Here is a 23334-nt window from a genome sequence, read left to right as displayed (position 1 = left end):
CGTCGGACGGGGAAGTAAATTTTGACCCCGGACTAACCTAAAAAAGGTTAGGTCGTTACCTTAGTCCAGGTGTAGGAGTCGTCTCCCTGGGTCCTGTCCTGGTGGAGTCGCTGGTAGGCAGTTGGACTCACAATCCAAAGGTCGTCAGTTCGAATCCCGAGGTGGATGGAAGCTAAGGTGTAAAAAGAGGTTTGCAATTGCCTCAACAATCAAGCCTTCGGATACCTTGTTTCGAGAAGGAATCTCGCAATCGAGAACGCCAAGGCAATGCTGTAGAGCGAATAATTTGATTTTTTTTTGGTTTTCAAGGGTATCTTCTCGTTTTTATTTTTTTTCCAAACTAATTCCAATATGAATTAGCTATAAAATTCATACCATTCATAAAAAAATATCTGAAGATGCTTGCCGACGTGTGCTGTGAACTTGAACCAGAAAAATGAACCTAGCCTAGCCTTAAGCTCGTGGGAACACTGAGCAAAATCAATTAGTTTTCAGAGATTTGGTTGGGAAATTTTCAAACAATAGCGATACTATTTTCTCAGTAATAGGTTGTAAAAAAAAATGTATCGTAAACCGGAGTCACATTGATAGGATACTACTTTATTTTTAAACTATGTTTCAAATGGTAAGGTTTGTGTTTGTTTTGTTTAAAAAAATATCGATTTATTCTGCATTTTAAACTGAATTTGAAGAACCAATCACAAGTTTTCACATTTCGTATGAAATTTGTTCTACGGAAAATGCCTATAAATTTTAAGAACTTCTGAATTGGGTTTAAAAAACCTGAAATATATTGCTTGGAAACTGATTTCTTCTTTTCCTAATGGAAAATACACCAAAGGATCAAAAAATGCATCAAGTTTTCGTATTCGATATCATTTTTGATTGAAAAATTTCCGAGGGTTCAGTGGATGCAAAAATTATTACTAATACAAATACTAATAATATTCATTCAATTAAAAATCATTTCAAAGTATTCATGAAATTCCATTTGATATTCAAAGGATTTTTAAAGTAAAATTCGCCGGAAATATTTTTGAGTATTTTTTATAATTTTTGGCTTAGAAAATATAATGCATCCTATGTTCCTCTCGAGATCAAGTTTTGCAACGAGCTGATTTTTTTTGCATGTCCGGAAAACATGTTTATGCATATTTCGTGAAACAATTATTTTCCTGCATGAATGCTATTTGCCGTTAATTAAGATCAGTGTTCAACTTCAACTGTTCGATACAGTTGTCGAAATGGTGAAATTTTCAGTACTAAAAGAAGTGCAGAAATAGTAGTTTATGCAACAAGTTGCAAAAAGATGATTTTTTCAGCACGAGTTGTACATTTATCCAACGAGGTTTACCGATACTAGTGCTGAAAAGTTCAACTTTTCAGCACCCATTTCTGTGCTGAAAAGTAGAACTTTTCAGCACTGTTATTGAAAGGTATTAATTTTCCATTCTGTTAATTTTGGTAGGGAAAAGTAGGCCGTTTCGTTTCTCCAGAAGGACAGGAAAAGTTGACAGTTTCACAGTGGAATTGCAAAAAGTTCTTTTCAGCACCTTATTTTTTTAAATTGGAAATTCCTACATAACCCTCCGTAACTTCCCCCCCGTCTCTCCATTCCAGCCATCCTGAACACGCTGTGCAAGGAGTTCCTGCACGCGAACGTGTCCGCCATCCTGTACATGATGAACTACGAGTCGTACGGGCGCAGCACCGCCTCGGCGCAGTACTTCCTCCAGCTTGCCGGCTACCTCGGCATCCCCGTCATCTCGTGGAACGCCGACAACTCCGGGCTGGAACGGCGCGCGTCCCAATCGGCCCTGCAGCTACAGCTGGCGCCGAGCATTGAACATCAGGTTGGTTGATCGGATTTTTCGGAGTGAGTGTGGGGTGCTGATTGAGTTTCTTTGCAGAGCGCGGCCATGCTGAGCATTCTGGAGCGGTACAAGTGGCACCAGTTCTCGGTGGTCACGTCCCAGATCGCCGGTCACGACGACTTTGTGCAGGCGGTGCGCGAGCAGGTCGCCGCCATGGTTCGTTTGAGGGTTTCTTGGGTTCGTTTGGGTTGAGATTAATTTGTGTGTGTGTTTTTTTAGGATCACTTCAAGTTCACCATCCTGAACTCGATCATCGTGTCGCGGCCGATCAACCTGGTCGAGCTGGTGAACAGCGAGGCGCGGGTGATGCTGCTGTACTGCACGAAGGACGAGGCGGTGGACATTTTGAAGGCGGCCGAGGAGTTGCACATTACGGGCGAGAACTACGTGTGGGTCGTGACGCAGAGCGTGATCGAGAACATGCAGGCGCCGACGCAGTTTCCGATGGGGATGCTGGGGGTGCACTTTGACACGTCTTCGAGTGCGCTGCTGAACGAGATCTCGAACGCGATCCGGGTGTACGCGTACGGGGTGGAGTATTATCTGAGTGATCCGAAGAACGCGGGCAGGGGGCTGGACACGCACTTTTTGAGTTGTGAGGATGAGGGACGGGGTCGGTGGGATAATGGGGAGGTGTTTTTCAAGTATTTGAGGAATGTCTCGTTGGAGGGGGAACCGAACAGGCCGAATATTGAGTTTACCGCGGACGGGGATTTGAAGTGGGCGGAGCTGAAGATCATGAACTTGAGGCCGAGTGTGAACAGCAAGGGGTTGGTTTGGGAGGAGATTGGGATGTGGAAGTCGTGGCAGCAGCAGAAGCTGGACATTAGGGACATTGCGTGGCCGGGGAATTCGCATACGCCGCCGCAGGGAGTGCCGGAGAAGTTCCACCTGAAGATTACGTTCTTGGAGGAAGCTCCGTACATAAATTTGTCGCCGGCGGATCCGGTCAGCGGGAAGTGTCTGATGGATCGGGGAGTGTTGTGCCGGGTGGCGGCGGACCACGAGATGACCGACATCGACATGGGGCAGGCGCACAAGAACGGGTCGTTCTACCAGTGTTGCAGTGGGTTCTGTATTGACCTGCTGGAGAAGTTTGCCGAGGAATTGGGCTTCACGTACGAGTTGGTGCGGGTGGAGGACGGTAAGTGGGGAACGCTGGAGAATGGCAAGTGGAACGGGTTGATTCACGAGTTGGTGAACAGGAAGACGGACATGGTGTTGACGTCGCTGATGATCAACGCCGAGCGGGAGGCGGTAGCGGACTTTAGTGAACCCTTTATGGAGACGGGAATTGCGATCGTGGTGGCGAAGCGGACGGGGATTATCTCGCCGACGGCCTTCCTGGAGCCGTTCGATACGGCTTCGTGGATGTTGGTGGGGATCTTCGCGATCCAAGCGGCCACCTTTATGATCTTTCTGTTTGAGTGGCTTTCGCCGAGCGGGTACGACATGAAGACGGTGCTGCAGAACGCCAACAATACGCCGTACCGGTTTTCGCTGTTCCGGACGTACTGGCTGGTGTGGGCCGTCCTGTTCCAGGCAGCCGTCCACGTGGACTCTCCGCGAGGCTTCACGTCCCGCTTCATGACCAACGTGTGGGCTATGTTTGCCGTGGTGTTTCTTGCTATCTACACTGCCAACCTAGCGGCGTTCATGATAACCCGTGAAGAGTTCCACGAGTTTACCGGACTGGACGACACCCGGCTCTCCCATCCGTTCTCCCACAAGCCGACCATCAAGTTCGGCACGATCCCCTGGAGCCACACGGACTCGACCATCTCAAAGTACTTCAAAGAGATGCACTACTACATGAAGCAGTACAACAAAACAAGTGTCGCGGACGGTGTCGCAGCGGTCCTGAACGGCCAGATGGACGCCTTCATCTACGACGGAACCGTGCTCGACTACCTCGTCCAGCAGGACGAAGACTGCCGGCTGCTCACCGTCGGCCAGTGGTACGCCATGACCGGTTACGGCCTAGCCTTCAGCCGCAACTCCAAATACGTCCAAATGTTCAACAAGCGACTGCTTGAATTCCGCGCCAACGGAGACCTGGAACGACTCCGGCGCTACTGGATGACCGGAACGTGCCGACCCGGCAAGCAAGAGCACAAATCCTCCGACCCGCTCGCCCTCGAGCAGTTCCTCTCCGCGTTTCTCCTCCTCATGGCCGGCATCCTCCTAGCAGCCCTGCTCCTACTCCTCGAACACCTCTACTTCAAGTACTTCCGCAAGCGGCTCGCGAAAAAGGACCGCGGCGGCTGCTGCGCCCTCATCTCGCTCTCCATGGGCAAATCGCTCACGTTCCGCGGGGCCGTCTACGAGGCCACGGAAATCATCCGGAGACACCGCTGCAGCGACCCCATCTGCGACACCCACCTGTGGAAGGTCAAGCACGAGCTGGACATGACCCGGTTGCGCAACACCCAGCTCGAGAAAGCGCTGGACGCGCACGGCATCAAGCCGCCCCAGATCAAGATGGCCTCCACGAACGACATTATCGGCGCCGGCCGGCGCGAACAGTTCGCGAACCGCCCGGGCGTCCTCGGCAACCTGAGCATCGGCGGGAGCGCCCAAGACCTGTACCGCTGGACGTACAAGACGGAAATCGCCGAGATGGAAACGGTGCTGTAAGCACCGCTCGCCCAAGGAATTGTTCTCTACCCGTGTAAACAATTACCACCTACTACTAAACCCACCCCCGGCAATACAGAGAAGGAGAGAGGGAGAGCATACAATCTTTACCTATACACAAGTAAACCTCTCTCTCCAACGTGACCGAGCTCCGCTCCGCCGCTCTGCGTAGTGCACACACACGCTGCTTCTCTTTGGCAAGTGTGTGTGTGCGTGAGGTTAGAATGCTGGGAGAACACAACACACAAACAGGTAGCGAAACAATAGAACAGCCAGCCAATCATCAACACAAGCTCAGCAAAACAAACAAAAACGGAAAGGATTGGCGCCGCGTCCCCCCCTCAGAGTGATAGACGCCATTTTGATGAGTGACTGCGTCACTCATCGCGCTCAGCAGTCGTCGAAAAAACAAGGTGAAGAAAGAAGGGAAGGGAGCGTTCTTTTATTACGTAACGCAGTTAGGGGGGGGAGGGGGTGTCGGTGTCTGTTACGAAATGTTACGAAAATTGGGGGAGGGGGGGTGTGCTGAAAAATTCTGTTACGTAACGCAAAATTTTCATATAAGCACTCATAAAAATTTGCAAAAAGACCTTGCGTTACGCGTTACAGGGGGGGTAGGGGGGATGGCTCATCTGTTACGATTTGTTACAAAGGGGGGGGAGGGGGGTCAAAAATCCCAAATTTTGCGTTACGTAATAAAAGAACGCTCCCGAAGAGTTGAACTTTGAGCGATGTCTCGTTTGATGAAGCTGTCAAACGTTCGATGCGTCAAGGCGAAACATGATCAAGGTAAGGTTGCTGTCAAATGCTTGGGGTTGGGGTTGCACGCTGACAACTTGTTCGAACGAGAGAGCGATCAAAGTTCAGCTAAAAAGGATAACGAACGGATTATGTTCATTTCATAAACTACTGAAACACACTGTCCACAACAATTTAGGAAAAGTTGAAAGTTGATAAAAAAAAAACGAGAAAGGTATATTAACGAATGTAGCGCAAAAAGATTGATAAAGTTGTTGAACTTATTTACTAGTTTTACTATTTACCGTTATAGCGATGTAAGAAGTTTATTATATGAGTATACATTCGAGCAGAACAAAAAACTCATGCCATGAAAAAGTGAGCGATTGAATTTTAAATCACTCAAACATCCAAACGAAACCAGACAGTCCAAAGTACACAGCTCCACTACAATCAAGAATTTATATTTTCGCTACTTTTTAACCTAAACAAGAAATGCATTTCCATTAATTGTTAACATTTTAAATAAGTTTAAACGAAGTCATTTTTAATCAAATTTACAAAATTAAGTACAAAGCATGAAAACAAACCAAAATCGCTACAGGTATTAAGTTTTGAAACTTGTTTTAATCCAAGTAGCCCGAAAACGCAAGAGTCGCAACTTACCAAGATTGGCCAGGAACGAGCATGAACAGAAAAAAAACAACAACAAACCAGAACTAGGTTAGGTGGAGTGGAGTTTACTATAATACTTTGACGTTTTACGCTTATTATATCTAAACACAAAACAAAATAACTCAAACCCGTTGAATGAGACGCGAAGAAGCGAAGCCCGCGCGCAGATTCGAAAACCAAAACAACAAAAGAAAAAAGTAAACAAAAACAAAAATAAACAACGCGTACTAGCACTTAGCAGTTCATTCAATAAACTCCAAAAGTAAGGTGGAAAAAAATAGAGAGAATTCAGAAGCATTATTAATATTAAACACTTGAACCTACCTAAAAGACGTATTGCAATTTAACACACACTTCAAAAAGGGAAAGAAAAGAGAGAAGAAGAAAAACACAAACAGTACTAAAATGAGTGGTTTTTAATAAAAAAATATAAAAAAGGTGGAAATAAACAGTTAACTTTATAGAAAACGTATAAAAAAATGTGGAGGAAAACAAATGCCGCGCGCAGAACAAAAACTTGGTCTGGGTTGCGTTCGGGCATTTTGCAGATTTCAATAAACGTACAGGTTATGTTTAAAAAAATAATTAATGATAAGGAAACCAAAACAAAAAAAACAGTAATTCTAGCGACGGAAACTTAATTATTATAAAATGGCCTAATGAATACACGTGACGAGATATGTAAGCCAAAGAACACTTTTTTAACTAGAACAAAGCAAACGAGACGCGATTCGACGAGGAAAATACTGACCACAGGACGACACACAACACGAAACAAAACAAAAACAAACTATATTACCAGTAAGGAGAAATTAAACAAAAAAAAAAGATAAAATATAAACAAATGTGAATGTGAGAAGGAAAAAAAGATTGAGGCAGTGAAACTGAAATCAAAAGAGTAACAAACCAAACCAAGAAAGAGAATGGGAGAGAGAAAGAAGAAACAAACAAAAAACTTTACTTAATGGGAGGATTTTGCGTTGATTCCTTCGTGTACTCAAACTGCAAGGTGAACAAACTCGGTTACGTTACTAACAAATCGGTTAACATTTTTTAAATGAAGATGCAATTGAGCGAGAGAGCTGGACGAGAATTGAGAGAGCGAAGAAGCAAAAGAGAGTGCGGGATCGAACGAGAGAGTGTTAGCGCGTGAACAAGCAGAGAGAGATGTCGCAAAAACTATTGTTCGTTGTAAACGCATACATTCACACTAACACACTAGAGCTATCATACTTGTTACACTTGCAAAACAATACAGAGGTTAACAGAGAGAGCATCTAACGGAAAACATCAACAACAACAATCGTAGCGTGGATTGCACCCCACACAAACAAAACAAACACTCACACTCGCGTCAGCCATTTGGAAATGTTTTGAAATGTCAGCTGTTTCGGTTTCATTCGTGTTCGTAGAACGAAAACAAAAAAAAAAAGGTAAACAATGCTGCAGCGAATGTCAGTTTCCAGCGTCGCGCATGGTAGACAGTAACAACAACAAATAATGTTATCATTGCTTAGTGTGGTGTTTAGTGCAAAAAGTGGCTTGTTTCCGCTGGATTTGTTAAAACTCTTTTGTGTGGACATCGCAGCAACCATCGCGAACGCGTGTTTTGTAGCTATGCAAAAAGTTGTTGTTGTCATGCCAACCTTAAAATTTCATGTCTTCTCTCCTTGACGGAATCGAGTGCAGTGCCAGAAGTTTGCGGGTGATTTTGTTTGTTGTAGAAATTTGATGGTTTGTTAGATGAGCTGGATTTTCAAAAATAATAAGCATACTTTTTCGATATTGGCTGATGCACGATTTGTTTAAACGTCAAACTATACAAAATTGCTGCTGGATCTTTTCCGGGAGAGATCCGGAAAAAGATTCGGCGGCAATTTGTATTGATCTGACGTTTGCTGAGGGTGCCGAAGAGTTTGGTTATGTTCTGCTTGCAAAAGACAATTGCGCTACTTTGTCAAACGTCAAATTTGAGTTGTCAAACTAATGTTTGCATTTCCAGATTTCCGAGCTCGTGGTTTTGTGTCTTTGACAGCTGTCAGTCGTTTCAATTACACTCAACCACCGGTGGTTGGACACTTTTTCGTTTGACACTTTATTAGTTTGTACCCGTTGGTTTGGCAAAGTCAAACAAAAAAGTGACAAACTGTCACTTTTTACAAGGTAATTACACACACTATCAAAGCAAACGTTTGGTAGTGTGCTTGAACTCCGTGTGAAAGGGATGTCAAACTTAAAAGTGACCCCGTTCGTTTGACAACAGTTGGTGTCAAACCATCGGGGTTTGAGTGTAGCTATATCGGATTCGCTAATTCGAATCCGCTCTGTACAAAAAAATGATACAAAAGGGTCTATGCTGACGTGTAAACAAAGAGTCTATCCTGCTCACGTGTTTACATTAAGATCGAACAGGATAGACTCTTTGTTGACACTTCGACATTGGCCCAATAACATTGTTTTACTAGATTTTCACTAATCTGCTCACTACCTTCTCGCTCTAGTTGTCAACAACGATGTGACAACTTGTTGCGCTCCTTGTTTTGACGTCTTCGTTAGCTCTTTTTGACAGCTATAGAGTTATGAAATGTTGTTTTTTTGTTCGTTTCAAATCTGTATTTTTTTAATTCTTTTTTGTTTATGATTTTTACTGCAAATTAAATCCAGCTTATCTGACAAACTTTATTTGTTTGTTAAGCTTATGATTTTAATTTTGAAAACAAGTGGACTGCCAACATCGTTACCAAACCAAATCGTTAAAGCCTAAGGTCAAACAGTTTTGACTCGAAGAGAATGTCAGTTTCGAGATTGTATTTTCAGAAGAATTTTGCACCCTAATTTTTAATAATTTTACCGAATAAAAAACATTGCGACTGCAGTAGATCCTAAAAAACGGTTGTGTTTATGCGTTTTTGAAATCTTAATTTTGACACACTAGTTAGACACAGAAATTGCAAACGATTTTGTTCGCATTAACAAATTGTACGAACCAACATGGCGTCTAAACGAAAATTGCATTCAAACCAGAGTTACTCACAAATTAGTTGTGCGTGGAAACGGGGGTCGAAACCTGTAAGGAAATGTGACGAGATAAGATTGTTTTAGGTATTCCCGACTTTTAAAGGAAGATAAACAAAAAAACAAAACCGATGGTTATTTGTAGAAAGATGAAAACACATGAAAAACGGTTGTCAATTTAGAAGAGTTTTGATTTTATTTTTATAAGAATATTCGTTAGCTTTGTTCGGTTCTTTGCGTACGAAGAACAACATTTACACACATAAAAGGAGAAGAACATTGAAGCGTAGAGGACATGACTGTTTCGAACAGAAAAAAAACAAAAGAAAACCATTTGCTCACCAAACAAAACAACACGTAAAAGATTGATTAGCGAAAGTTTAGCGCATTTTGGGCGTGTGCGTGAGCGCGCAAAGAAAAAATCTCACGCACACGCATTTACACTCACACATACATACACACTAAAGCGCCATCTAATTGGTAATCGTTGACAAATAATTTTTTAGCATAAGAGGAATCTGTTAATTTTAGGGCGAAGCAAGCAACACGGTGTCGTTTTATATTCTAATTATTAGAGGAAAATGAGAAAAAAAGCAAATCCGTTCCCCCCATTTAAAACCATGAAAACAAGCGTAAGCTTACGTCAAAAAAGTCGTTGAAAGAGTGTGTGTGAGTGAATGCAAAAGGTGAGCGTTAGCCTTTTTTTCGGCGTGCTTCATTTGACAGGTGACAGTCCGTTACCTCAGCGTTGATTTGCATTGGGCTGCTGCGCAACCAAGGTCAAGCAACAGTGAGGTAAGCTGCTGTCAAATTTGGCACGTGGGGGGAAAAGAACAACGGAATATTGATCTAAAATGTATTGGGATGTGTTTTTACTAAGTGTTCAGTTGAGTTACACAAATATGTTCTAAAGAAAACTTGCATAGAATACACAAAAACACGTGCTGACGGAAACAGAAAGGTTATCCAAGAAAGAGACGAAATTGTTATTAGATTTATATACAAACACATCATTCGATTGCTCATCATTAGTGAAAAGAAAATCCCCGGTTTTATATTGCGTTAAGTTTAATCAGCAAAAAGAAACTCCCAGAAGCAGAAGCAAAACGGCAAAAGTAATAAGAAGAATTGTATAGAAAAAAAACAGCACTTGGAACCTTATAATAAATGTTAACATTATTAGAGTAACGTAATATTATTATTAAAAATTGAATTAAACAAAGCATATATTGAGCGTAGGATAATTTAAATAACTAATTTAAAGAAAAAGACACACAGAGAGAATATCTACAGAAACTGGAACGAAAAGAGAGAGATGTTAAATAAAAACGAAAAACACACGCCAAAAAAAGGAATGTAGGTGTAATAGTTTGATAAATCGTATTTAAAAAAAGAAAAAAAGAACGAAACAAAAAAACGTCGTCAACTAATTAAACATTGAGAAGATAAACTAAACTAAACGAAACGCATAGCCGCGACCTCGCGGCAAGGGTTGAGAAATGGACAATTTCTCAAAGCCTGCTGCGTAGCCGGGCAGATAATAACCCAAGGATAAAAATAAACTATGTTTGTGTATTTAATTAAACCCAAAATTAAAAAAAGAAAAACGAACCACACACTCACACACACACACACACGTACACGGAAATTCAAATATGGATCCCTCAAGCTGTGTAAATCCCCGTACACACTAAACGAAAAAGATGGAAAAAACAAAACACAACAAAAGCTGCAAATTGAAATAATGAAACACTTAAAAAAAAGAAAGTTTATCTAAACATAAAGTCTAACACGAAGGAACGAACAAGCACGTCGGGAAATGCCACAGTAGAAGTTATACAAACACACACGTGTAAACAGAAAGGAATAGTGGAAAAGCCAAAAAGCTAGCAGAAGAACACATTAACAAAAATTCACAACAAAAAAAAAAAAACAAAATGGTGTCCCCGAAAGTGAAACCCTTACACACACACACAAACTGAACAGCAAAGAACAAAAAACAAAAACAAAACAACAGAAGAAGAGAAAAACATTTGAGATGAAATCAATAAAAAATAACATATAAATGTTACAAGCCGGTTTGTTTTATTTACCTACAATTTAATTTTATGTGAACGCTTCTCCATTGACACTGCTGGGTGGGTTTGCCACAAAGATGAAGACATGCACAATCATGCTTTGATAAGGCGTGGAAATTATGCCATATCGTTTGATGCAAATTAATGCGTTGCCGCGGTAACTCAACACCTGAGTTGCTTGATTGTATTGTATTGCAGTTTCTCTTTATGAGTTGCAGTTATTGCGAGAAAACGTCATTTAATTCTATTAAAACACAAAATTCGTGATGTAAACAACTGTCAAAAGTGTACGTCAAATGACGTTACCTCATTGTTGATAACATTGAACTAGCAAGATTCAAGGCACACCCAAGGTCAATCAACATTGAGGTATCACAGTTTTTCTAGCAAACTGTCAAATTAGAATTGTGAAGGTCTAAATAACTTTCAACAAAAATGTGTTATAAGTTTGTAAAAATTCTTCAGAAATTGACAGAAAATCACGACGATTTCAATACCCTTCCACCAAAACAACCAATTCTTCACGTTATCTCCCATCAATTCCGCACGATCACGCTTCACCCCTCTCCCCGAGGTTCGCATCCGTTCAACCCGTTGAAGTCACTTTAAAGGTGGCTGAGTAAACAACGCCTCGTGGAAAAAGTCGTGCTGGGGGAGAGTGAGTTCGGCTCTCAGCGGGAAACTGGTCTTTAAGCCATCACCATTTGCCATTAGTTTCGTAAGTCGCCAAGTCGGCAGTGCAGTTGATCGTCGTCGTGCTCGAAATTCGGAGCAGTTTGAGTTACAATTTCGAGAAATTCGTGAAAAATGTCACGAGGCAGTGTTGTGATTGTGCTGGCGGCACTGCTTGCCGTCATCCAAGCAACCCCGATGATCTACAAAAAGATCGACGGCCAAAAGTATGAACCAGGTAAGGTTGAAGCAAGGTTGATTCGATTAAAGGTGAACAACTGTCAAAACCAAAACATGCTAACCTTAAAGGTGGCGAACTGTCACTTGGAAAATTAATGCAAATTAGTCAACTTTGTTGTCAACATAACTCAAAAAGAGCAAACTCTCATTTGGATGACGACAACTCGCGAAAGTTGACTCACACACCTGACCCGAAAGTCGTTTATTTACTATGTTTGTTTATGCCCCTCACTCTCTTTCCCCGAATCCCACTGAATTCCAACTCTAACTTGGATCACCGTGCGGGGGTGTCCGTCGAAACTGGACACCGCGCAGACTGGGTAGCGGTGTCATCAACCGTCATTCCGCTGACCGAGTACCGCGTGAGTGTGGGCGGTGGATCGTCCAAGTCGTTGACGGCCGGAGTACCGAACGATGAGTACCGGCGGGCCTACCTGCTGCATAAGAAGCTGGTCGCGTCGTCCGTCGGCAAGGATGGTGGCGGCGCGGAAACGGCGGCACGTGTTCAGCAGGATCCCGACACGTTGATAACGGGTAATTTGGTGGTTGATTAATTGGCGAGGTGGAGTGAGTTAAATGGTTGATTTATTTGCAGCGAACAAGAAGAAGGGGAACTGAAGTGGACGGTGCAGATTTCAAGCGATCAAAAGGAGTTATTTATGAATAGATTACGGGTGTTTGATTTGATAACAATGTTATTTTGACTTTAAGTCAAAATTAATCTATCAGTTTAAGTAAAATAAAAAAATAAAATAAATTCGTGAGATTTTAACTCTAGCGAGAGAGCAATTCTCTCGTGAGCGTGGCTGACGAACGCAGTCGCGAGAACAATAGTAATCGTCAAGCATGGCATGTGAGCATGTGACGCAAAAAATCATCTTCAGCATTATTTGGCAGAACATCGATATCACTACTACCAGGGCCCCGGCGATGGCCTGATATGAGCTACCGAACAACAATGGCAATATGGCGTCGTTTGTTTACAAACATGAGATCGAATTTACTTTTTAGTAAAAAAAATTCTATGCCTATTGTGCAATAACATTAAGTCTTACAAAACAGACCAAATTTCGTTAAATTCTAGACCAGAATTTGTTTTATTATTAATTTTCAATTTCAACCTCTTTTATCGCGATTCTGATAAAGATTGCACATCAAATCATCGTGCCTTTAATGTATCTTTAGTTTTCACATCGATTCGCTGTAGATTCGTGTTTAAATTTTGAAATTTAGCATAAATTAAAATAAGTTGCAAAATTTCCAACTTCAGCCATGCGCAACAATTTCCGCAACACCTGATGCGTTCCAAACTGTCAAAATTCCAAAACGTCATTGCCAATCTTCGGTTCGCTGCTTTTGTTCGTGTTTGATGTTTCGGGCCGGGGGGATGGCAACCCTATTCCGACCAAAGCAAACTGACAACAGTCGACATTAGCACGGTTGTCAAATGAGAGCCCACAACAAAAGCACTACCTGTTAAATGGTAGCCCATAACAAACCATTGTTTGGGTTTTTGATTTTCAATTTTCCCGCAATTCAAACGATAAATACCTGAAAAAACACGTAAATTGTGTTGCTGATGGCAAATTCTATCATATCCTTGGAGATTCCATCCCAATATTGGCTGAAAATTCATATCGAAAAAAGTGATTTTTCTGTTTACCTTTTTTTACTTTTTTTCTTTTGGTCGATCAAACAGTGCGCCCGTACACTGTGAATCGGCATCACACATTTTTCTGCTTGGTTTTACACATTTGCATGGGACTTTTGAGTTTAACCAGGATAACACACTTCGAGTTACCAAAGTAATATGAATAATACTGATTCTGAGTGTTTGTTTTCTGAGCTTCCAAGATGGCGGCTTCTTCGCTACCCCCTGTTTCGGGCCGAGACTCTGACTAACGTGTGTAACGTCATACGTCAGAAAATGACGTGTAACTTTTTGTGGACAAACAATGTTTGTTCACTTTAATTCTTTAATTTAAGGGATGCTTACAATCTGGGTGCTGAATAGTGGTTCGCAAAACGGCCTCAATTTTGAACTGTCAAAGTGGAACCAATTTACTGTTCGCTAAAAGTAGAGAGTATTGTTATCGATGATTAAAAATTGTTTTTTTTTGCAAGAGTGAAAAACATGTGGCTTTTGAGGACCTGGAGTTGAAGTCAACAAATCTTAAGAAAGCTGAAGGCGAGATCTTCATTCATTTTTGGAAGTTGTTTATGGAGGCGATGCGATTGTGTCCATGCAGAAGCTACCTATATTGTTTTATTCCGCTTGAAATCCTTCTGGTTCAGTGAAAATCTTCTATGTTTGTTGGATCAGCTTCGCTAGAATTAGCTATGATTTTTCGCTTGACCAGGAAGAGCTGCAGGAGGTATTTTTGGATTTTTAATCGGCCAGGGAATTTATATGCGACATCGCAGAATGACACTCTCGCCGTAGTTCTTGTCACCCTTAAAAAGAAAAATCTCTTCTAACCAATCGAAACTTGCAAACACAAAAAATGTTAAAAAACTAGACAAAATAAAATACATACTACTGATTACAAAACCGCTCATTTACCAGTAAGAAAAAAGTCATGCTTGTGCTTGAGCAGCCTCCTACTTTGTAGATGTAAACAAAGTGGGATCATTCGAAAATCACGTTACGCATTCTCTCTATTCATCACCCAGCGTTCAATGAAAGTCACAGAAATTCTTCTAGCTGTTGATTTTTTTTCTCGAGAAGTTCGGAAGCGATATTCTTTTGCCTCTTCTCTCTCTCTCTCTCTCTCTCTCTCTCTCTCTCTCTCTCTCGTGGGTGAAGAATGTTCGCGAAAGATATATTTTTGCGATTTTTTCATCGCTGCTTGACAGAAAATGTCATTTGAATAAATTCGAAATTTCGCATTAAAATTAAACAAAAGAGTCAAGAAACAGTTTAAAACTTTGTTTTTATTTACCGTTGAACATAAACATTGGGCTTTGGGATCATCACAAAATTATAACTTTGGGATCATCACAAAGGAATAACTGATTTTGATTTACAAACCTTTTTTATTTGAAGAAATTTCGAAACGTGTTTTCGATTGTTACATTTTAATAAATAGCTCCAAAATGGTTAGATAGACCCTTTTTCAATATATATTTTCGAAAAAAAGTTTCTTTTCAAATTGGAAAACAATAATATTTGTAGTTTTTCAAGGTTTAAAAAACTTTTTTCGAATATTAATCTTCATTTAATGTGTGGAGCAATTATTTCTCAGCATACACACAAATAAATAATCCCGAAAGTTACAGAAATAATGATGCATCAATTTTACACATCATTAAACATACAAATTTAAATGCGATTTGATGTAAATTTCAAATCATACCTAAAACCATGAGTTTACGTGTAATTGAGACGATTACGTCGAATCTTAAGTTTTCATCACACATTGTTACATGTAATTTATAGGATTTTCACCGCTTCCCCTTAACCAATGAAACCTCTAGGAATACAGGTAAATCCGAGGGTAAATCGACAAAAAATACAAAAGTTGGTATGAGCATAAACTAAAACATTTGTTTAAACTCACAAGATTGAAAAGCATCTTTTTAGTGGATTTAATATTTTTTCTGTAATATGAGAATTTTTGATTTTTTACATGTATGTAACTCCTTAAGAAAATAAGTTTGGTGGTTTGCGTCTTGGCTAAAAGGTTGATTTCTGTTCTTGAAACATTCCCTGCGTTCGAAATCGAAAAGCCAGAGCCGTATTGTTACATTTTGGTGGATTTATGGAAACATTTCATCGCATAAATTTCATGTCACATTTGCCGAAGAAGTGGCAATTGGGTCCTAAAATGAAGCTTAGATTGCTGATAGTATTGTTTACAGCGATAAAGCTTATTTTTCTGAGTACAATGACCCTTTGTTCGACCACACAGAGTTTAAAATGGATTTTTAAATCAATTTAAAAAAATTAACCTCGCGGTCCTTCTTGACAGAAAAGTTCGTACTTGACAGCTCGTTCCAAGGGGACCATAGTTGATTCATCGAAAAAATGTTGTCTTTTCAAAAAAATTGCATTAAATGAAAAAAAGTGATCAGAAATGGATTTTAACTGTGTTTTTTACCGTTGTACACTAGGTTGTACATAAAAATTGACATAGGGCTTTAGTACCCAATTTCCGACTTTCAAAACTTGACAAAATTTACCGATGAAACATTTCAAAGAAATCTACCAAAAAAGTTCAACAATACGGCTCAGGTTCGTTTCCAATTTCTTTTTTTTTTCGAATGTAAACATAAACAAACCCGGCAAATCAGTTAATCACTCTCAACTCGACACAATGTCCATCCCGAACGACTCGTTCGACGATGACGACCTGCTGGCCAATCTGGACCTGCCGTCCCCGCCGAAGAAGGCCGCCATCGATGAAGGTGAAAGTTCGCACAAACCGGTCCAATCGAAGCCCAACAAGGGCAACTACATCCTGGTGAGCCCGAAACAGCGCGGCAATCCGCTGCTCAAATCGATCCAAAGCGTGGCCTGGGAGTACGACGACATCGTGCCGGACTACGTGGTCGGTGCGACCGCCTGCATTCTGTTCATCTCGCTGCGGTACCACAACCTCAACCCGGATTACATCCACGGTCGGCTGAAACAGCTGGGCAAGATGTTCGAGCTGCGCGTGCTGCTGGTGCAGGTGGACATCCAGGAACCGCACAACGCGTTGAAACACCTGACCCGGATCTGTCTGCTGGCGGACTTGACGCTGATGCTGGCGTGGACCGCCGAGGAGGCCGGCAAGATCGTGGAAACGTACAAGCTGATGGAGCACAAGCCACCGGACGCGATCATGGAGCGGCCGGAGAAGTTTCCGTATCAGAAGGTTTGGAGCGTTTGACTGGTCTGAGAATTGTTATAATTGAATGTTTTATTTTTTTTTTTCAGATGGTGAGTGCGCTGACTAGTATTAAGCCGGTCAACAAGACCGATGCGATGACGCTGATGCAGAACTACGGCACGTTGGCCAATATGATCAACAGCAGCGAGGAGAAACTGGCCCAGTGTCCCGGGTTTGGCGCGAGAAAGGCCAAGAAGCTGCACAAAACGTTTAATGAGAGTTTTCTGAAGAAATAAAGAGGCGCTGTGATTGTTTGTAAATTGTTTCCTTGTTTTTGTTGCAAACTGCTAGGGAAAGTCAATTCTATTACGGATGTAAAAGAAAAAAACGGGGTCGAATTGTTTCGAGCAAAATTGTAATAGGGCCAACGTGAGATGTTTACATATGGAGTGAATAGGATACTCTCTCCGAAATTGAAAGTAATGGTCCCTTTGAATGAACAGAAATCGATTGACCTTTTTGTATTTTCTTTTGTGGTTTTTTTCATCTTCTCTACAATCGAAATGAATTTTTGATTTGATACATTTGACTATTTGCAATGGCAAATACTATTTGCAACTACCTAACTTTTATGTTAAATATGCTTCATTCAATAGTTGCTGGAACCACGGTCCGGTTCCAGCTTGTCTCGTTTGGATCTCGCAAAGATCCGCTTCGCTCCGTCTGCTGGTCACACACTGCGTGGTGCGAGGTCTGTCGCCGTTTTCACACCAGCTCTAACTGTCAAAATTACGCCAGCGTTTCAATGCTTTGAAGGCGAGATTTTTGAATCAAAATATTGTACGATCAGTTCCTAGCTGGACTCGGTCGTTGGAACCGACCGTCGGCTCAACGACCAGATGCGGGCATAAAAATGTCAAAATCTTCCCCCCCCCTCACTTCGTCTCACCATCCAGCTGCAGCTTTGTTGACAAACGGGGCACGCGGTCGCATGATGACGGCATCGAGCCAGAATTGGGTCCTAAGATGAAGCTTAGATTGCTGATATTATTGTTTACAGCGAAAAAGCTTGTTTTTCTGAGTACAATGACCCTTTGTACGACTACAAAGAGTTTAAAATGGATTTTTAAATCAATTTTGAAAAATTAACCTCGCGGTCCTTCTTGACAGAAAAGCTTCTACTTGACAGCTCGTTCCAAGGGGACCATAACTAGTTGATCCATCGAAAAAATGTTGTCTTGTCAATTTTTTTTTGCATTAAAATGAAAAAAGTGATCAGAAATGGTTTTTAATCGAGTTTTTTTTATCGTTGTACATAAAAACATGATCATGTGATTAAAAATGAAAGTTTTTCGAAGAAAAATTACATTTTTTCGATCGAATAAAAAAATTGCGAGCATGTTCAAACAGTTATTCGTGATGGCGGAGAAGTGATAAAAAACCAAAATTTTTATCCATAATTTTTCTACAAATTGAAATTTTTCACTCAAACTAAGAACCTCTAGGGGTATCCACGCCCGTTTCCAATGACCGTGAGAAGATGCCAGAAAACCAAGCAGAAAACCCAGCTACGAGCTTAATCCACAATGTTATTTTTTTCAAAAAGTTTTTTTTTATTATCAGATTTTTTTATGAACGTTGATGATTGTCAGACAGTTGTGTGTCATAATTGTTATAATTACAAATTTTGAGAATTGTTTGTATGTGTTGTTTCTAGGGGAAATATACCCTTTCTAATCAAACACCTATCTTCATCATATGAAGAGTTTGATGATCGATTAAAGCTCCAAAAATACTATTAAGGCTATAAACTTACCAGCAACAGCACCGCACGCAAATTGATGCCATTTACTGGCCAAAAAGATTGAGTGCACTTTTGATCATAATTCCTATTTTGCGAGACCATTTCTCATCATTCTGGTGGCACACACATCCACACGCAAGATGAGAGCTTTGCTGCTGAACGAAAGTCGCCATCAATATTTTTTCACTTGCGCTAACGTTTTCAAAGCGCTTAAGATATGAAATTGCTTCCAACTACCGGCCACATGGTCTTTTGACCATCAGTTAGTCACTCACTTGAAAAATAATCCCGAAATATGTGACTAATTTGCAAGCGCCATAAAAAAAAAACAAACGTGCCGAGTCTTTTGACGTTTGAATTTTGACGACCCCATTCCAATCGAAGGCTGAAGAAAACCGAGCGAGAAGCGAAGGCAAATAAAGAACAAAGGGTGGCCACCAACACCACCAGCAGTGCCTGTTGGAGCGTGCCAGTGATGCCAGGAAATTTTCTCTTTAAATGTTACTTTTCATGAGTGTTCGCTTGAAATTTAATGAATTTTGTCAGCACTAAGCAGACCCAAAAGAGCGCTGGAAAAAAAAGAACTAAGCTGAAAATAAGAAAATTGGCGTGGCCCAGTGCATTCTCGACTGATTAGAATACATCTGGGAAATATTTGTTTAATTGCCTGTAAAAGGAATAGAATAACTTTTAGTAAAAGTGAAAATAAACAGAAATGTTCACAAAAAGTTGCTCTACTCGTTGGTGTACTTGGTTTTAGTAAATTTCAAAGAACATTCCAGATTATCCAGCATCATTCAAACACGACTGATTATTAGGCTTAAAATGGGTATATTTCCCCTATTCAGATTCTTCCCACTGAGAATTTTGGCTCGAGCCTCGAGTCGATCTGGCTCGAGATCGAGCCTGAGCCTCTTGTTTGAGCAATTTTACTTAAAAAAAATTGTAAAAATGTGAAATTCAACAGAAACTGATGAAAGTTTTACCAGTGTCTTATGTCAAATTACAACTAGTTTTTCACAGAATTTGTCAGCATTCCCATGTTCATTCATGTCCACACATAAAAATGAAGTTTACATTAAATTGCACTACAACCGGATGAATCTGCCGGGAGCAAAATTCAAAACTCAAATCCGTAAATCCGAACCACCATTTCCGAGCTTTGGTCTCATGTTACAAAACTTGTCCTGTATACCTCTACCCCCTCATCACATTCGTTCGAAACTATTCCGAATGCAGACAGAGGACAAAGTTCTGCAGTTGGAAATTAATTGAACAAACCCTTATCCCTCGGTGCCAACCTGAACCCCATCCCGTGTACGTAACATGTCTCACTCCAGTTCCCCAGTTAGTTACTGCTGCCAGGCATTTGCTGTTTCATTGCGATAAAAGTACGGCGGGATTTGTCCCCAATTCCCAGGGTCAATAGAAGTGTACCCTTTACTTACTCGAGCACAGAGCAGTCGGTAGTTCAAAAAGCTCTCTTTTTGCCACCGGCTTCCAGAGAGCTATAGTTGGCCATGGCACTTGCAGCGAAGTGATGAAAATCTGGCAAATGTCACGTTCCGAGGGCAGGTGTTTGCAAAACTTTCGACGCCAATTTGAAGCCGAGGTGGCCCTCGGAATAAGGGGTACTTACTGGCACAGAGAAGCAGACGTAGAGCTATATGATTTTGTTTGAATTTGAGCTCTTAATGCCTGTTTGCGCTACAGGACAACAGATGGCGCTAGTGAGCGGTGTAATTTGACACTAGCAGTGTTTGTTTGTCTGTGCTACGACAAACTATAGTACAGAGGGTTCAGACTGCAACTTGGCTGTGTCAATACAGAATTTCCGGAGGAAGACGTACTAAGCTGAAGCAGCAATGACTAATAAAGAATGGGGCAAAATCCATCTTGAGCACGTAGAGCAAAAATAGTTACGGATTGTTGAAATATGCCTTCAGAAGTTCATTAGCATTGCTATGTTGTTGGGCCTACAATTTGAGTTATTTGAGCCAAGTTGATTCAAAGTTACGAACGCTGAAGGAAGAAAATTATGGGATGAATTCATTATGAATAGTAAACATACACAACTAATTAAACTAGCTGTTCGACCACACGTGGATCCAATGTGGGCAGGTGGACACATTTCCCTTGTTGCCTTGAATTTACTGGAGTTTATAGTGGTGCCTTCCTGCATGAGCTGGCTGGACTACAGACTACGGATAACTTTCGTCCAATGAATTTTATTTGCATAATTAATCGTATTATGAAAGCAAAGCTTAGTTTTGTGTAGCTCAAGCTGATGATGGTTTGATAATAAATTTAGAATAGTTCCAGTGTTCATTTTATTATCATAAAGAACTAGCAAAAAAGCAAAAAAGCAAAAAAGCAAAAAAAGCAAAAAAGCAAAAAAGCAAAAAAGCAAAAAAGCAAAAAAGCAAAAAAGCAAAAAAGCAAAAAAGCAAAAAAGCAAAAAGCAAAAAAGCAAAAGCAAAAAAGCAAAAAGCAAAAAGCAAAAAAAGCAAAAAAAGCAAAAGCAAAGCAAAAAGAAAAAGCAAAAAGCAAAGCAAAGCAAAAGCAAAAAGAAAAAGCAAAAAAGCAAAAGCAAAAAGCAAAAGCAAAAGCAAAAAGCAAAAGCAAAAGCAAAAAGAAAAAGAAAAAGCAAAAGCAAAAAGCAAAAGCAAAAGAAAGCAAAAGCAAAAAGAAAAAGCAAAGCAAAGCAAAAGCAAAAAGCAAAAGCAAAAGCAAAAGCAAAAAGCAAAAGCAAAAGCAAAAAAAAGCAAAAGCAAAGCAAAGAAAAAGCAAAAGCAAAAAGCAAAAGCAAAAAGCAAAGCAAAGAAAAAGCAAAGCAAAAAAAGAAAGCAAAAAAAGCAAAAAAGCAAAAAGCAAAGCAAAGCAAAGCAAAGCAAAAAGCAAAAGCAAAAAGCAAAAAGCAAAGCAAAAAGCAAACAGCAAAAAGCAAAAAGCAAAAAGCAAAAAGGAAAAGGCAAAAGCAAAGCAAAAAGCAAAAGCAAAAAGCAAAAAGCAAAAGCAAAAAAGCAAAAAGCAAAGCAAAAGCAAAGAAAAGCAAAGCAAAAAAAAAAAAAGCAAAAAGCAAAAGAAAGCAAAAAAAAAAGCAAAAAGCAAAAAGCAAAAAGCAAAGCAAAAGCAAAAAGCAAAAGGCAAAAACAAAGCAAAAGCAAAAGCAAAAAGCAAAAAAGCAAAAAGCAAAAGCAAAAAGCAAAAAGCAAAAGCAAAAAGTAAAAATAAAAAGTAAAAAAGCAAAAAGCAAAAAGCAAAAGCAAAAGCAAAAAGCAAAAAGCAAAGCAGCAAAAGCAAAAGCAAAAAGCAAAAGAAAAAAAAAGCAAAAGCAAAAAGCAAAAAGCAAAAAGCAAAAAGCAAAAAGCAAAAGAAAAAGCAAAAAGCAAAAAGCAAAAAGCAAAAAGCAAAGCAAAGCAAAAAGCAGCAAAAGCAAAGCAAAAAGCAAAAGCAAAAAAGCAAAGAAACAGAAAAAGCAAAAAGCAAAAAGCAAAAAGCAAAAAAAAAGCAAAAGCAAAAAGAAAAGCAAAGAAAAAGCAAAAAGCAAAGCAAAAGGCAAAGAAAAAAACAAAGCAAAGCAAAGCAAAAGCAAAAGCAAAAGCAAAAGCAAAAAGAAAGCAAAAGCAAAAGCAAAAAGCAAAGCAAAAAGCAAAAGAAAAAGAAAAAAAAAGCAAAAAACAAAAGAAAGCAAAAAGCAAAAAAGCAAAAGCAAAAGAAAAAAAAAGCAAAAGCAAAAAGCAAAAAGCAAAAGCAAAGCAAAAATAAAAAAAAAAAAAGCAAAGCAAAAATAAAAAGCAAAAGCAAAAAGCAAAAAGCAAAAGCAAAAGCAAAGCAAAAAGCAAAAAGAAAGCAAAAAGCAAAAAGCAAAAAAAAGCAAAAGCAAAAAAGCAAAGCAAAAGCAAAGCAAAAAGCAAAAAGCAAAAAGCAAAAGCAAAAGCAAAGCAAAGCAAAAAGCAAAAAGCAAAAAAAGCAAAAAGCAAAAGCAAAAAGCAAAAGCAAAGCAAAAAAGAAAAAGCAAAAAAGCAAAAGCAAAAAAAAAAAAGCAAAAGAAAAGCAAAAAGCAAAAAGCAAAAAGCAAAGCAAAAAAGCAAAAGAAAGCAAAGCAAAAGCAAAAGAAAGCAAAAGCAAAAGAAAAAGCAAAAAGCAAAAATAAAAAGCAAAAAGCAAAAGCAAAAAGCAAAGCAAAGCAAAAAGAAAGCAAAAGCAAAAGCAAAAGAAAGCAAAAAGCAAAAAGAAAAAGCAAGCAAAGCAAAAAAAGCAAAAAGCAAAGCAAAAAGCAAAAAGCAAAATAAAGCAAAAATAAAAATAAAAGCAAAAAGAAAAAAGCAAAAGCAAAAAGAAAGCAAAAAGCAAAAAGCAAAAGCAAAAAAAAGCAAAAAGCAAAGCAAAAGCAAAAAGCAAAAGCAAAGCAAAAAAAGCAAAAAGCAAAAGCAAAGCAAAAGCAAAGCAAAAAGCAAAAGCAAAAGCAAAAGCAAAATAAAAAGCAAAAGCAAAAAGCAAAAAGCAAAAGCAAAAGCAAAAAAGCAAAAAGCAAAAGCAAAAGCAAAGCAAAAGCAAAAATAAAAAGCAAAAGCAAAGCAAAAAGCAAAAGCAAAAAGCAAAAAAGCAAAGCAAAAAGCAAAGCAAAAAGCAAAAGCAAAAAAGCAAAGCAAAGCAAAAAAAAAGCAAAGCAAAGCAAAAAAAAAGCAAAAGCAAAAAGCAAAGCAAAAAGCAAAAAGCAAAAATAAAAAGCAAAGCAAAAAGCAAAAGCAAAAAAGCAAAAAAGCAAAAAAGCAAAAAAGCAA

General features: G+C 39.8%; 3 protein-coding genes across 4 annotated transcripts in view; all 3 read left to right on the top strand.

The window, feature by feature from the left end:
• Window positions 1–5005, top strand: part of LOC6048455 (glutamate receptor ionotropic, NMDA 2B) — a 41290-nt gene extending 36285 nt beyond the window's left edge. For both annotated transcript variants that reach the window (XM_038255213.1, XM_038255209.1), the window contains 3 exons: window positions 1621–1853; window positions 1911–2030; window positions 2094–5005. In XM_038255213.1, the coding sequence (XP_038111141.1) occupies window positions 1621–1853; window positions 1911–2030; window positions 2094–4511 (2771 nt within the window). In that variant the 3' untranslated portion in view covers window positions 4512–5005. The remainder of the gene's footprint in view (window positions 1–1620; window positions 1854–1910; window positions 2031–2093) is intronic.
• Window positions 5006–11640: 6635 nt separating this feature from the next.
• Window positions 11641–12663, top strand: LOC6048461. The gene is made up of 3 exons (XM_001865340.2): window positions 11641–11927; window positions 12245–12463; window positions 12525–12663. Exons 1-3 carry the CDS (start codon window positions 11825–11827, stop codon window positions 12545–12547), a joined length of 345 nt encoding a protein of 114 aa, XP_001865375.1. The 5' UTR covers window positions 11641–11824; the 3' UTR covers window positions 12548–12663.
• A 3542-nt stretch (window positions 12664–16205) lies between these two features.
• Window positions 16206–17064, top strand: LOC6048458 (DNA excision repair protein ERCC-1). Its single transcript, XM_001865341.2, has 2 exons — window positions 16206–16788; window positions 16851–17064. The coding sequence occupies exons 1-2, from the start codon at window positions 16246–16248 to the stop codon at window positions 17037–17039; spliced, it is 732 nt and encodes a 243-aa protein (XP_001865376.2). The 5' UTR covers window positions 16206–16245; the 3' UTR covers window positions 17040–17064.
• Window positions 17065–23334: the final 6270 nt, after the last annotated feature.

This window comes from Culex quinquefasciatus, chromosome 1 (assembly GCF_015732765.1).
Source record: "Culex quinquefasciatus strain JHB chromosome 1, VPISU_Cqui_1.0_pri_paternal, whole genome shotgun sequence".
NCBI classification, from domain to species: domain Eukaryota; kingdom Metazoa; phylum Arthropoda; class Insecta; order Diptera; family Culicidae; genus Culex; species Culex quinquefasciatus.
This window is presented reverse-complemented; position numbering and strand designations above follow the sequence as displayed.

Coding starts and splice junctions, on each gene's coding strand:
- LOC6048461 (XM_001865340.2), top strand. CDS start 11,825: ATGTCACGAGGCAGTGTTGTGATTGTGCTGGCGGCACTGCTTGCCGTC. Junction 11,928..12,244: donor CGGCCAAAAGTATGAACCAG/GTAAGGTTGAAG, acceptor GACACCGCGCAG/ACTGGGTAGCGGTGTCATCA. Junction 12,464..12,524: donor TCCCGACACGTTGATAACGG/GTAATTTGGTGG, acceptor ATTTATTTGCAG/CGAACAAGAAGAAGGGGAAC.
- LOC6048458 (XM_001865341.2), top strand. CDS start 16,246: ATGTCCATCCCGAACGACTCGTTCGACGATGACGACCTGCTGGCCAAT. Junction 16,789..16,850: donor AGAAGTTTCCGTATCAGAAG/GTTTGGAGCGTT, acceptor TTTTTTTTTCAG/ATGGTGAGTGCGCTGACTAG.